Here is a 15,064-nt window from a genome sequence, read left to right on the forward strand (position 1 = left end):
CTACTTGGGAAAAATGCAACACAATCAATTGTTAATTACCTACGCTGAGTGAGAATAGCAAAGGCAAAGAAAAGAAGTACCACCTTTTTCTGATTCTAGTTCTGATGGCAACCTTTTTCTGGTTCTGATGACATTATTTTCTCCTTCAAATATTGCCTTTACTTAAGCCAACACTAAACTAGCATTCCACAAGAACATACCATGTGATGACATCAGACATATCCCAGACGTATATGACATGACAGAAAAAAGCCAGGAAGAGTTTAAGCACAAAAGAAAGATAATGTAGACTACTCATAAAAGCACAAATTTGTAACTAAAATACTTAGGTTATAGGTATAATCCTACCTTAATTATATAAGTGGCCACTACATTCTTATCCAGCATGGCTTTGTTTCCCCACATACAAAATGAGGGAGGTGAGTGGGATTGGATAAAAAGTAAACTATTTCCATCTAGTTGTAAAAGTCTATAGATAATTTAAACCAAAAAAATATATATATATATATATGCTATATATTAAAATCCAAATTCCTTATTTGAGGCGTCATAATTCATACTTGAGCAATAATTAATACAAAACACAGAAAACGCATAAAACATTATCACTGGAAGGAGGAATAGAGACTACTCAGACAGTGTAGTCAAGGAACTGAGGCCTAGAGATGTTAAGAAAATGGCCTAAAGACACAAAACTAGCTTGATACTAGATGGGGAACCAGGATTAGAATTTTCTTCCTTTTCCAAAGCCTACAGAATGACACTGAGTAAAATCTTACTAGAAAATGTTAAAAATAAAAAATAAATGAGATCTGATAAATGCAGCAATTCTAAATCTCACAAAATATCTACAATAAAAAGGACTTTAAAAGATATCTAGTCAAGTCCTGCCTATGATAACCCTAATGACTGCTGTTCAATCCCCTTAGATTATCCTCACTTTAAAAATTGTAAAGAAAAAAGAACAAAAAATTATGCAATGAGCTAAGAAAAATAACATACTAATAGTTAGAACTTCATAGGCTTTCCTGTATAAATCAGTTATATTTAGTAAATACTTCACAGAAAATCAAGGAGGGATATAAGTGCTAATCCACAGTGGAACAATATCATTTTAAGATGTGCTTACAGCACCAATCTGTGAAAGCACAATAAAAGTAGGATAGCTCAAATGGTCAGGTCCAAGAGATTCTGCCCATTAGATTTGATAAGAGTTTATCTTCCCTATTAAAACTAAAAAATATGGTACTATGCTGAGTGCACAATTAAGACAAAAATGTCATGGTGATAAACGACAAAAGACAGTAAGTTCCTTGCAGCTAAAGCTTTATGGCCATGAAGCTTAAAACCAAGTATAAGTTCTTTGTGTATCAGATCACAGAATAAAATAAAAATTAGGTGGGAAATTAAAAAGAATTGGCATTTTTAAAGTAGTAATTACCACATCCAAAACACAAAAGTAAAATGAAATAATCCAGATCTGGGAAAACTAACTTGAATCATTTGTGTGAACAACAACAAAAAAAAATAGCGGCAGAAGAGACATTTGAAGATGGTCATTTTTCTTCTAGTGAGAAAGGACAGAACATCTGAGTAACTCAAAACACTAAACTGTTAGGTTACCTAGCTAAAATACTGATTATATAATATTGTTTATGGTTACACACTCTTTCACTCCTCAAAATGAATACTATCACATTATTTGAAAAATAATTCTAGAAGTTCAAGTTCAGCATTAGGAAATTTAAAACCAGGAAGATGATCATGAATAACACAGATGAAACAGTTTAACTAAATCTCAGGAAGGCTTATAAGAGCATGACTCTACTAAGAGTTTACTCTTAGTGAATTTTATTCTGGCATATACCTATACTCATAGGTATATGCCACAGAAGGTAGGAGGGTGTTGTCAAGTGGTTTTATCCTTTTCTATCCCCAAAGCTACACAGGACCAATATGGTCCTGTCACTTCTTCCATCCCCTCTGTGTGGTATTTGATTATTTCTGAGCATTTATTTTTACACAATCAATCACCCTCAACAACTTTCCTACCCAGTTTGACTTGTCATTGTTGTCATCTGCTGCCTCTCCAAATTCGCTTAAGGCCAAGGGACTCATGCAGCATGAGAAAGGTGTCATCAGATGTAATTAACGTTATCACATGTAACTAAATGCACAAGGATTCCAGTCCAAATAAGCGGCACTTACTTATGTCCATTTAAGGCTGCGTGGTGTAAAGCAGTGTAACCCGAACTGTCTGTGCAGTTCACATTGGGGCCTCTCCAGATGCTGCAAATGAAGCACAATCGCAGAGTTAACAGTTAAGCAGAATCGTGCTTTGGAAAACAAAAAGCCTGATGATAGTCCCACAGCCAGCAGCATGTTGCATTTAACTTTAGTCATGTAGAAAATGATTGCCATCTTTCATGCTTTCTCCTCAGAACAACCTCATGTACTTGATGCAGGAAAATTAATAGGAAATGTAACAAACTTCAAATATTAGTGGATTGTGCCCACTGCCATGCATCCATGTTCCGATCCCTAGTACTTTTTTTATTACTTAAATACTAACACTCAGATACTATATTTTCTCCCAAAGAAAAAAGATTTATGAAACCTGCCTTCTCCCTTTCAATGCACTCTTTCTGAGATGGCAATGATTTATGTAAGTTATAACACATTTTTGCATTATGGAAAAAATATAAACTTTAATTTTTGTTCTGCTGCAACCAAGAAAATGTAACCAATATTTCATACTTGAAAATAAAACTGAAGATTTAGACTACTGTAACCCATAAGAAGATCTTCATAATTTACAGTTATTGGTTTTACTATACAGTATGTTCCAGAGATAACATGTAACTTTATAAAAGAGTCCATTTTATCCTCAAACATTCCAATTCAAGAAATTATTTTAAGCTTTTGGAAAAATAAAGCATTAAAAGGTGCATTTCTTGAGCACAACAAAAAATGATTTCATCTCATGTTCAGGATGACAGTAAAATTTCCAAAATATTATCCAATGACAAATGAACTCATATCCACAAAATATTTATTGTACATTAATTTTAGGTCACGGGCCAGGGATAAAGCTCAGTGGCCCAAGCACCTGCCTGGCAAGCATGAGGTCATGAGTTCGATTCCCAGTACAAAAAAAAAATTTTAGGTCACATATTAGGACAGGCACTGAGAGCACAAAATCATAATTGAAGTTCCTTCGTTATAAGAACAGTTTGATGGAGAAGAGTGAATAAAAAGAAAAAGTAACAAGATACCACGATCAATGAGAGACAGGTGGGAAAGAGAAAGCAGCCATCTAAAATGATTCAGGCTTAGATGACTGCAGTAAAAGGAAGATATTAAACAAGATATGAAATAGAAAAAAAAGAAGCAAATTTCCTGGAAAGAGGACAATGAAGGATAGAGAGAAAACAATTTCTGATTTGTCCACACTGAAGTTTAAGTATCTTACATACCTAAAGTAATGATTTCCAGAAGACTATGAAAATACTATATATATATAAGTAAAAGTATGGCTCTCAAGCTAGACTACCTGGGTTCAAAACTTTTCACTGGGGATAGCTGTGGATGAAGATATCCAAAATTAAAGTCCTCATTAGCAAAATGGAGATGATAATAACAGTGCCACCATAGAGTGCTGTTGTAAGGATCAAATGAATCAATATCTACAAAGCTACAAGAAGTACTAGAACACAGTACTGGTACCCATTATCAAAATATAAAAGACAGGAAAAGCATGCTAACACTAATCAAAAGAAAGCTGAATGAGAGAGACAGATACACTGACACAGAGAGACAGAGAGAGGAAAGAAAAAGAGAAAAACAAAGCTGATTTTATTTATATAGATTTCAGAGCAAAAATATTCATAGACTATAGAAGGTCATTTCATAACGATAAACAGGACAATTTGTCAGAGGAAATAATAATCCTAAATATTTTTGCATATGACAAATGAATTTGAAAATACATAAAGTAAAAACTGACACAATTGCAAAGGGAAATATACCTATCCACCAATATTTAAGGATTTAAACACCCATTTTCTCAATAATTAATAACAGAAGCAAACAGAAAATCAGCAATGGTATATAAGGCTTGTATAACACTATCAACCAATTTAATCTAACTGAAATTTCCAGCATACTCTACCCAATAAGAGCAGAATACACATTCTTTGCAAGTGAAGTTAGGAAATTTTCCAAACATAGAATACTTTGGAACATAAAACAAGTCCCAATGTTTTTTAATTATAGTGTCCACTATAATTATTCACATCATACAAAATATGTTCTCTAACTCTAGTGGAGTTAAATTAGAAATCAACAACAGAAAGTATTTGGAAAACCCCTATATTGGAAATAAGGTTAACCCATATATCAAAGAAGATATCAATAAGGAAAACGGCAAATTTTGAACTGAAAGAAAGAGAATATATCAAAACTTTTCAGATGAGCTAACACATACCTAAGGGAAAATTTACAGCACTGAAACAATATTAGATCTGAAGAAAAGTTTTAAATTTATGACCTCAGCTTACAAACAACTCCACTTTTTGGAAATGATTCATATCAAATAAAAGTACTAACATGAAGACCATACAAACCAAAATGTTTACTATAAAATTTTAATAGTATAAAAGAAAATGTTCATAAATGCTTGCACAAAAGGAAAAAATAGCTAACAACGATCAACGCTATGGAATATTATATAACTACTACAATACAAAACTTTAATCTATTTGCACTGACCTTGACAGTTAACCAAAACATAAGTCAAACAGCAAAATATTGTGATTCAATATCCTGAGTGCTTTATATTTATTAACACATTTATACAATTATAAGACAGACCTATACAACTATAAGACAGATACTCTCATTATTCTCATTGTACAGATGAGAAATATCTACATAAACATGGAAAAACACACATAAAAAGGAACTATTCACTCTCTTGATGTTTGAATAGTTGAAATTATCATGTATTTCTTTAATGAAAAAATACCAAGAAAGAAAAGACCAGATTGCCCCACATTATGAAAAGCCTCATAATATGCCAAGAAGCTTAGATTTTACTCTACAGTCAACTTAAAGCTGAATTTCTACCAAAAAGATATTAAATCTATTTCCAGCATGATTTGGTCAGTGTTATAAAATGAGAGTTGTAACATCTGGAAGGTGAACAGAGTGAGAGAGGCAAGTTAACAGTTTTAACAGAATAGGGAGAAACAAAGGCATTTGAACTCATGGAGATAGTGTGGAGAGAGAGGAGAGAGGAAATTCAAATACAAAAATATGTCTAAAATAAACCTGTAGCTGACAGTATTCACATACATAGGCTAAGAGTAAGAGAATGACTGGGGTTTCTACCGTGAAGGAAATGCATGGATGATGAGGTATCTCCATTAGACAAAACTAACTGCAAGGGCAGTGGTACCTTTGGGGGAAGGCAAGTTTCAGTTAAAGCTACCTAGAACTCTCAGTACCTCAGGCAAAGGATGGAAAGAAGTGAGAAAATACTGTAAATTAACTCATGTATTTTTAAAATTTTCTGCATGTTCTTAGACCTTATAAATATTTAATGGGTTATGATACTGATATTTATAACTAAAATAAGATTCAGGGTCTATATATTTCATTTATCCATATCACCTCAGTATCCTACTATCAAGAAAAAACCAATTATATTAGCAGCCTGAAGAAATCTCCAATGACTGTCTCTCAAGCATAGTGGATGTGGATACATGTTTTTTTAAACAAGGAAGTTCAAAATAGAAACAGCGCACCCATGCACACACACGTGCGCGCACACACACACACACACATTCAACTACACCTATTGACAGAGCCTGTAGGCACATATCTACATATCCACAGAACATTCACACACACTGGAAACACTGAATAAACCAGACCCAAATCCTCCAACCAAAAACTTAATTTAAAAAAAAAGAAAACGATATTTAAAAGCTCAGATTTAGAACTAATGTTCTGCTTTCATCTAAATTTTTGTACTATATTATTCCCTTTACACAAACATAATTTCAAAGTTAAACAGAGGGTCTAAGACTAAAATCTTGGTTAATTTGAGTCGTTCTACAAAACAGAGTGTCTAAGTACCATTAAGAGATGTCTTTAAAAAGTTAAAAATGCTCGTTACTTTTTTTTGTTGGGGATAGAATCTGGAGTCTTATGCATACTAAGCAAGCACTCTGCCCTTGAGCTACACGCTCAGCCTGACTAAACTTTTCATAGAGACAATCTATAAATCCTTGGTCTTAGGCTAATATGAACTTAAATGCCATCTTCTATGCCTATTTGTCAATATTTTAAAATCTGTATGTGAGAATTATTGCCCAAAATAGATGCTAACAGAAAATACGAGATCCTCAATCACCAAAGATTTCATTTCCTATGTATACTATCAGTACTAATGTAACAAATCAGATTAGTATGTTTTAGAACAAATATAAACCAAATAAATTTTCTGCTAAACTTTCAAATAAGCTGGACATTCACCAGTCATAATATTTTTATTCCCTTAGCTTTTTAAAATTTTTATTAGAATATATTAATTGTACAGAATAATGGGTTTTTATAACTTTTTCATACATGCATATAATATACTTTGACCATATCTTCCCTTTATTCCTTGAACTTTCACATATTAAAGAAAATGATTCTTAGATAAAATGTGAGCCTGAATTTCTTGGGCTAATAGCCACATGTATAGCAAATGAAACTTAAAGGCACAGCTACTCCATAAATTGATCCTCATTGAACCCTCTACCAGTCTATGGAGAAATCCATCAGGAACAATGGAAGCCAGCATCTGCTTCTGTGGAATCCTCTGATTCCTCTGACACATGAGATGATTCCAGGGCAAGATACATGGAGGTTTACACAGAGTGTTCATCCAACATCTCGGGCAGGGTCAATCCCTCACTATACGAATGGCTTTCTGACAGACGAGTTAATTTCAGCAACACAAAACAAAGTCTGTCTTCTCTTCAATTTGTACTACAGTAATTTGCTTCCATGATTAGATGACCTTGACACATACTACTGAATACCACAAATTAAGTCCCCATCTCTATAATGATGATACAATTTTATTACCATGAGCTAAAAAGGTCAAATGAGTCTGTATGAGTCTGTATCATCACTGTCCAACAGAAATACAACATGAGCCCCACATGTAAATTTAAATTTTCAGGGCCGGCCCCTAGCCACACAGGCACCCTGTAGGCAGGCCCCTGGTGCCTGGGAAGCCACATGGTGGCACGCAGTGGTATGTGCCATCCCTCACACCAGCCACCACCACACAGTCAAGAACTATCATAGCACAGAAAAGCAATGACACAATTGGCCCGCCACGCGCTGGCTGCAGAGGCCCGCCTGTGGACATGGGTGAATCATCCTGACATGGAGAAACCCCTGGGAACACATGCCACACAGCAGGTCTCTCTTGCCCCTGCCATTGAGAACCAGAAAGGTCCAGAGTCAGCAGATGGGCAGCTGCTGAACAAAGACTGGGAGAACATGAGAATACAGACTACGCCCAAGGACTCAGAGGTCTAGTTGACTGGGGTCACGAGAGCTGTTCAGAAGCTGGAAACTAGGAGGACCTTGCTCAATACCTGGGGAGACCCCCTGGAAGCCTTTCTGCCCCTGACAGTACAGGCTGTGGTGGAGGAGTGCATGGAGCTCCAGAGAGGTCTGCACTGAGATTCCTGCTGCCTGTGCTGATGGTTGGGGAGAGGACACTAAGTGGTTGTGGGGTCCCAATGAGATGGGAGGCTGGAGAGAAAAAGCTACAAAAAATGGCTTTCACCCCAGATGGCTCACTTGAGAGGTTAGTAAGGATTGCCTCCTCAGTATTGTATAGCCATGATGAGAAGGAGGCCAAGGAGAGAAAACAAAGAGACCAAGAAAAAGCAGCTGCTTTTGCTGCAGCACTAACAGAAACAGACCCTAAGTCTAATTCTGGGGGCCCCAAGAAGAACACGACAACTGCATTCATCTGCTACCACTGTTAAAAGCCAGGCCACCTCAAGAGGAACTGCCCTAAGAAGGCCCCTGGGATATGCCCTGAATGCAAAGGAGACCACTGGAGATTGGTCTGCCCTCTGAAGCGGAGGCCCCAGAGCTCAGACACATCCTACCAGTTAGTCCAACAGGAATGAGGGGGCCCGGGGCATACTCTGCCTTCTCCCACTGGTCAGACTGTCATCTCCATGGAGGAGCCCCAGGTAATCACGACTATAGAGGAAAAAGAAAACAGCCTGTTGCTAGACACAGGTGTAAGTCTCTCGGTCCTTCTTTTCAATCCTGGCCTTCCTTCCAGCTGTCACATCTCAGTGAAAGGAGTCACTGGTGAGGAGGTAATATGCTATTTTTCACAACCCTTGGCTGTAACTACTTGTTAGATCTTTCTTGCGTATCTGTCTTCCTGAGAAACCACTTTGAAGATACCACTATGTATTACAGCAGCCATTGATATTTTCCTACTAACCTGTCCATAACTCTGTAATGTTTGTATTGTTCCTATGCTAGTTCGTAAATGGATGTATGTTTATTATTATGTGTTTCCTACAACAACCATTGAGAATAGTCAATGATTATTCAACTGATCACTCATGTATAGCTCTATTTATTTTCTTTAGAAGCCACTTTTAAGATACCAAAGTATAGTATAACAACTATTGATAATCTCCTACCACTTTTGTCTATAACTCACTATTATTTATCTATTTGTTTTCCTGAGAAACTATCTTGTGGATAACAATATGTAAAACAACAACCATTGATAATTTCCTACCACTTTGTCCGTAATTTGGTAAGCCCCCCCCATTATTATGTTATCCTTCTTTTACTCTTTAAAATAATGAAAAATAAATAAATAAATTTTCTAGTCACCATATTAAAAAGTTAAAAGATAAAATTATTCTTAATGCAGTTTATTTAACCTAGCATATCAAAAATGTGTCAACACACAATATAAAAAATATTGGGGTAATTTACATTCCTTTTTATATTGCTTTTTAAATCAGTATTTATTTTACATTTGTGCCATACTGCAATTAGAACTAGCCACATTTCAAGGCTGATGCAGACGGCGGTGATCATATAACACAGGATAGTTCTATATAATTATTCCTAGGGAGAAAGGTGGGAAAAGATTCGCTCTAAAATTATAAAATGGCTTCTAAAAATAACTGAAAAAATTGGTTTTATAAATGACAAATGTCCATTTAACTGAGTCATGATTTCTTAAATTTTGAGCAAAAATAAAAAATAGATCTAGTATATAGAATTATACTGTCACTGGATGGGGTCCAAGGAGATCCCCCCAAAGAGAAGATGTAAACCTAACTCTCTCCACAACACTTCCATGGAGTAGGTTTGTTGACTCTTATCACAGAAAATCATCTTAGGATGTGTCAATGAGAACCATAGGTGAATTCATTAAGCAGAATCGAAGTACAAACTCAGGAGTATGAATGCTTGAAAGTGACACATACTATAGTTTAGAGTTGGGGGTATTTATGTGGTCTTGGGCGTGTCTTCAAGACACATGATATATGATGGGTAGTCATCAGATGTGTATAATTAGTGGCCACAGAGTCTGCCATTAGTGAGCCAGTTTTTTGGTGGTACTGAGGATTGAACTCAGGGCTTCTATATTTTGCTACATCTCCAGACTTTTTTTATTTTGAGGCAGAGTCTTGCTAAGTCATTAAATTGTTCAGGCTAGGCCTGAACTTGTAATCCTACTGCCTCATCCTCCCAGATGTTTGTGGGAATTTACTACAGCAGCAGTAGTCAGTGATACAGGTGCTTATTATAATAATACTCCCAAAATGTGAGACACTTGGAGTTTTCCAAATACTTGAAACCTAAGGTAGCAAGAGTACATAAGCAAACCATGGGATGGGAACATACTATACGCTAGAAAGTATGTGAGGTGCTCCTGTCCGTTGCCTTACTTAATCTTTACAACAACTCCTGAGTTTTCAAATGAGGAAATGAAGAACAGAAAAGTTACTCTTTGAAGATCATGCAGCTACTTAGTGTTGGAGGCAAGATTTGAAACCACACTGCTTGATTTCAGAGCCAATGATTGTGAGCATGATGTGATGACATTTCAGGGAATATCATCTTTGTAGAGAAGTTCTCTGCTCTCTTTCTCAACAGAGTAAAAAGACACTCATTGGGTTTTCTTCCCGGGGAAAGGAAGACCCAAAAAAAGATGCACTGTTTACCTAAAGGAACAGCTGACTAACAGGACACACGCTGGGACATTCTCTTCGTTTGACCTATCCTAGAACTTTCGAAGAAAGAGGGACAAATACTACACAGAAAGGATAAACACTTCCTAGTCAGAAAGTGCAGTTTCCAAATTGTATGGTGCAAGGATCCTTCTCAGACCAAGAGGAGCCTGAAATGGGGCAGCAAAGGGTAGAGGAGACATAGAGTCCTGAGCTGGCCATCAATCAGTGCAGCAGGAAGCAAACAAGCGAGAGAAGAAAACAGCCTGAGGCTACCTGCTGGGTGTGACAGCACTTATCAGTGGGAGGCTATGGACAAATCTGCTTTGGAGTTAGGACAAGGAGAAAAAGGGCAGAAACCTTGCAATGGGCAGTCACGTAGAAGCAGCTTTTATTCCCTTTGCCCTCCCTCCTTCCTGCAATGTAGGGGGCAGGGGAGTCAGGGACACAGAAAAGAGGGAAGGAAAGGAGAAGAGAGCAGACCACATATTCCCTACCATGCCAAATTACTAATGCAAAGAGACAAGGCTTTAAAGGAATCATACAGTTGGACTTTTCAAATGGAAAGGTCCAACAAAGCTGAATTACTTAAACTACACAACAAGATTTATTATAAATCAACAACTAACACAGGAACACATAAACAGATCCATGGAAACCGAAGAGAGTCAAGAAACAGCCCAAGCTATATATTCCTTTCATTTAGGACTAGGATGACAAGGAAGTACAATGAGGCAAGAATGACCTTTTATTAAACAATGTTGAGTAAATTCAACATCCTTGAAATGAATATCAACCCCTACCTTGAGCCACATACAAAAATAAATTCTAGATGGTTCACAGATTTAAATAGGAAGGATTATATCAAAACTTCCAGAAGAAAACAGAATATATCCATAAATTTCAGATAAACAAAAAGATCTTAACATACAAAATGCACTAACCATAAAGAGTGAAATAGTTGATCAGAAGGGTGAAGTTAAAAAAAAGAACTGTTGTTCATCAATATACATCATTAAGAGAACAAAAAAGGTAAGTCACAGAGAAAAGGGGTATGTGTGTGTGTGTGTGTGTGTGTGTGTGTGCCTGTGTGTGTGTGCCTGAGACAAAAAGAGGAAACTTAGAATACATAAAGAACTCTTTACACATAACACATCTAAAAACATTTTAAGGCACACCATCCAATAAAAAAGTGGCAAACATTTGAATAGGCATTGTAGAAAATATTTAAATACTAGACATGTATCTGTGAGTGAATACATGTAACACACACACATATATACTTGCTCTACTTTAGTCATCAAGAAAATGTAAATTAATATCATAGTGGGATACTACTACCTATCCACAGAATAACTAAATCATAAAAGAAATAATACAATGTGTTGACAAGGATTTGAAAGAACTAGAATTCTCACACACTACTAGCAGAAATATAAATTGATATAAACACTGGAAGTTATTAAGCAATATTTATCAAATTTTTGCATGTGCATATTCTATGACCAGCGATTCAGAAACTCTTGCCTATGTTTACCAAAAGACACACACAAGCATGTATAACACTATTCACAATAGCCCAACAGTCCATAAATTGAAAGAATAAACTACTAGCAGTATATTCAGAAAGCAAAATAGCAAAGTACTGTTATCTCTACAAATGAATGAGTCCTACAAACACGAAGTTAAACCAATGAAGGAAATCATATTCAAAAGAATACATACTGTATGATTTTATTTGAATAAGTTCAGAAAGAAAACTAAACAGGTTTATTTCACTGTAACTTATAATCAACTTATAACCAAAAAAAGGGCTATTTTGGCTCATAGTTTTGGTAATATAAGTCCATGATTCATTAACCCCAACATTTTTGGGCCTGTGACAAGGCAGCATATCCCAGGAAAAAGCATGACAAAGCAAAACCACTCAGTTTGGGGCCACGAAGACATGAAAGATAGGAATAAAAATGGGCTGGAGTTTTGCTATCCCTTCAAGGGCACAACCCCAATAATCAGAAGATCTCCTACTAGGCCCCACCTCTTAAAGTTTCCACCACTTCTCAACTCAGATATTAGTCGGCTGGAAAAAATACTTGACTCCCACAGCTTAATGGAGGAGAGGTTTAATTTGGCTCACAGTTTCAGAAGTTTCAGGCCATGGTCAGCTCGCTGACCTAATACAGAAACATCATGGAGGAAGGCCATGGCACAGCAAAACTGTTTAGTTCATGGCAACTAGGAAGCACAGCAGGGGAACAGCACCAGAGAAGAAGAGGCCAGCAACTAGATATAATACCCAACCAAGATCATGCCTCTGTGACCACCTAGACACACCTACAAGTATGCTTTACTAATCTCCTAGGTAGCCTCCAAGCCAATCAAGTTGACAATTAAGCTTGCCTAACAGCACCACAGTGAAAAACAAGTCTTTAAAACTACTCTGCTATAGCGAAGAATAAACCCGAGTCATTTGTAGGAAAATGGAAGCACCTTGAGAACATAATGTAATGTGAAGTAACTCAGACATATAATATTAAATATCACTTACTTTCACCTATGTGGAAAAAACATATAGTACAAAATAAGACCAATAATAACAGAGAGAAAAAGAGGTATTGTAATTCAGCATAGATAATGCATCTAAAAATCTACTTGACTTACTACCATTATCTTACATGTTTTATATATTCTTTGGCATATTACTCTGGTTTTTAACCTCTATATGATAATTAGATTTATAAGGTCTTATAAGATAAATAAATGATTCTGATGCTGGAAAAATAAAAGGGGGTGGAGGAAGAGGAGAAAAAGGGAAATTCAAATATGATATGTACAGGTTCCAATTTCCTACAGTGAATGTAATCATTATATACTGCAAACATGTGCTAATAAAAGTTTTTTTAAAAGCAAATACTTATTCTAGTTGCATCTTAAATTATTACTTTATTTTCAAAATTGACTGTGCATCGTCACTATATTTATTTTTATCAATTCTTTTCTCTACTGTTTATATTAAATCTCCTAGTAACATGAGGGTTCCATCCATTTGTCATAGCCTTTACTGTATATGTAACTGCAAAGTAAAACAACTCCTCGATTATTTAAACGAAGTTTTCCATTCACAAAACATATCAACCAATGAGTTCAGATTTTTATAAATATGAGATAGTTATTTTGGTATTCCTTTTTCATCCCTACAAACTAGTTCTGAACACTTTATAACCCCAAGCAGAAATACCCCAATTATGTTAAATGATACAACAGCTAGAGTTAATTCTGTATGAGGAGATTAAATTTGTATGATTGTTCTTTTTCAATAAAGACTATGTTAATTTCAATTTTAAAACTGACAGCTTTATTTGCTTTTGACAAAAACATATGGGAAAATTTGTTTCTCTGCTAGTTCAATGTATGCTAAGTAAGTCACAAATATAAACATCATTCCAAGTTGTCAACAAGAAATCAAAAGTATCTGATAAAAATCCAAGAATTACTATAATGAAAATGAAGGGTACAAAAATTCAGTAATATACTCCTTATTTTCTTTTTGTTTGTTTTTCCATAAAAATCTTTAATAATAGAAGACATCTATAACCTCACTCTGAGCATAACTTTAAATTCCCCATGGTATAATAATGACCACATATTCTGACTAAATAGCCTCTCTCCATATTGCCATTTACAACAATTAGTTCCCAGTAAAGCTGAATTAAAGTTTGACTTTTTAAAATGCAGATCATAGGGGCTGGGGATTTAGCTCACCGGCAAAGCGCCTGCCTGGCAAGCGCATGGTCGTGAGTTCGGTTCCCAGTACCGGAGAAAAACCAAAAAAAATAAAAAAATTAAAAAATAAAATGCAGATCACTTGAAACCCTGAAAATCCTCGAAGTACAGAAAACTATTTCACCAAGGGGCCAAAAATATATACTGAAGGAAAGATAGCCTCTTCAATAAATGGTGCTGGGAAAATTGGCTGTCCACATGTCAAATTTGAGACTAGACTCATATCTCTCACCATGTACTAAAGTAAAATCAAAATGGATCAAAACTAAATGTTAAAACAGAAACACAACCGGTTGCAAGATAAAACAGGTAAAACTCTTGAAGTCACAGGCATAGGTCAGGATATTCTAAACAACCACTCTTGCACAGAAAATACTTCCAAGAATCAACAAATGTGATCATACCAAATTAAAAAGCTTCTGCATACCAAAAGGAACAACCAATAGAGTAAGACAACAACCTACAGAATGGAAAAAATTTTGCTGGCCATTCATCAGACAGAAGACTCATATCCAAAATATATAAAGAACTCAAAAAATTAGACTCCCCCAAATAAAAGACCCTGTCAAAACAGTGCAAAGCAAAATGGACACCTCACAGAAGAAGTATGAATGGCCAGTAAATACATGAAGAACTGTTCAACATCACTGGCCATTAGAGAAATGCAAATCAAAACAATGCTGAGATACCATCTTATCCCAGAAGGAATACGCATCATCAAGAAACTAAACAATAACAAATGTTGGGGAAGCAGTCAGGAAAAAGAAATCCTTCTACACTATTGGTGCAAATGTAAACCAGTACAACCACTATGGAAACCAGTGTGGGGATTCCTCAAAAATCTGAAACTAGAAATTCCATTTGACCCAGATATTCCTCTTCTAAGTATCTTCCCAAAGGAGTTAAAGACATCATATTCCATACTATATATATGCACATTCATAGAGTACAACTCACAACAGCTAAACCTTGGTAGTGGCTTAATATCC

At 35.7% G+C, this 15,064-nt stretch overlaps 1 protein-coding gene across 2 annotated transcripts in view; it reads right to left on the minus strand.

Annotated features, from left to right (window-relative positions):
• Positions 1-15,064, minus strand: part of Anks1b (ankyrin repeat and sterile alpha motif domain containing 1B) — a gene marked incomplete at its 5' end in the record, with an annotated part of 1,074,464 nt that overhangs the window by 934,601 nt on the left and 124,799 nt on the right. For both annotated transcript variants that reach the window (XM_005374511.2, XM_013518589.1), the window contains 1 exon segment: positions 2,209-2,289. In XM_005374511.2, coding sequence (XP_005374568.1) covers positions 2,209-2,289 — 81 coding nt within the window.

This window comes from Chinchilla lanigera, unplaced genomic scaffold, assembly GCF_000276665.1.
Source record: "Chinchilla lanigera isolate Chin_1 unplaced genomic scaffold, ChiLan1.0 scaffold00004, whole genome shotgun sequence".
Classification (NCBI taxonomy): Eukaryota; Metazoa; Chordata; class Mammalia; order Rodentia; family Chinchillidae; genus Chinchilla; species Chinchilla lanigera.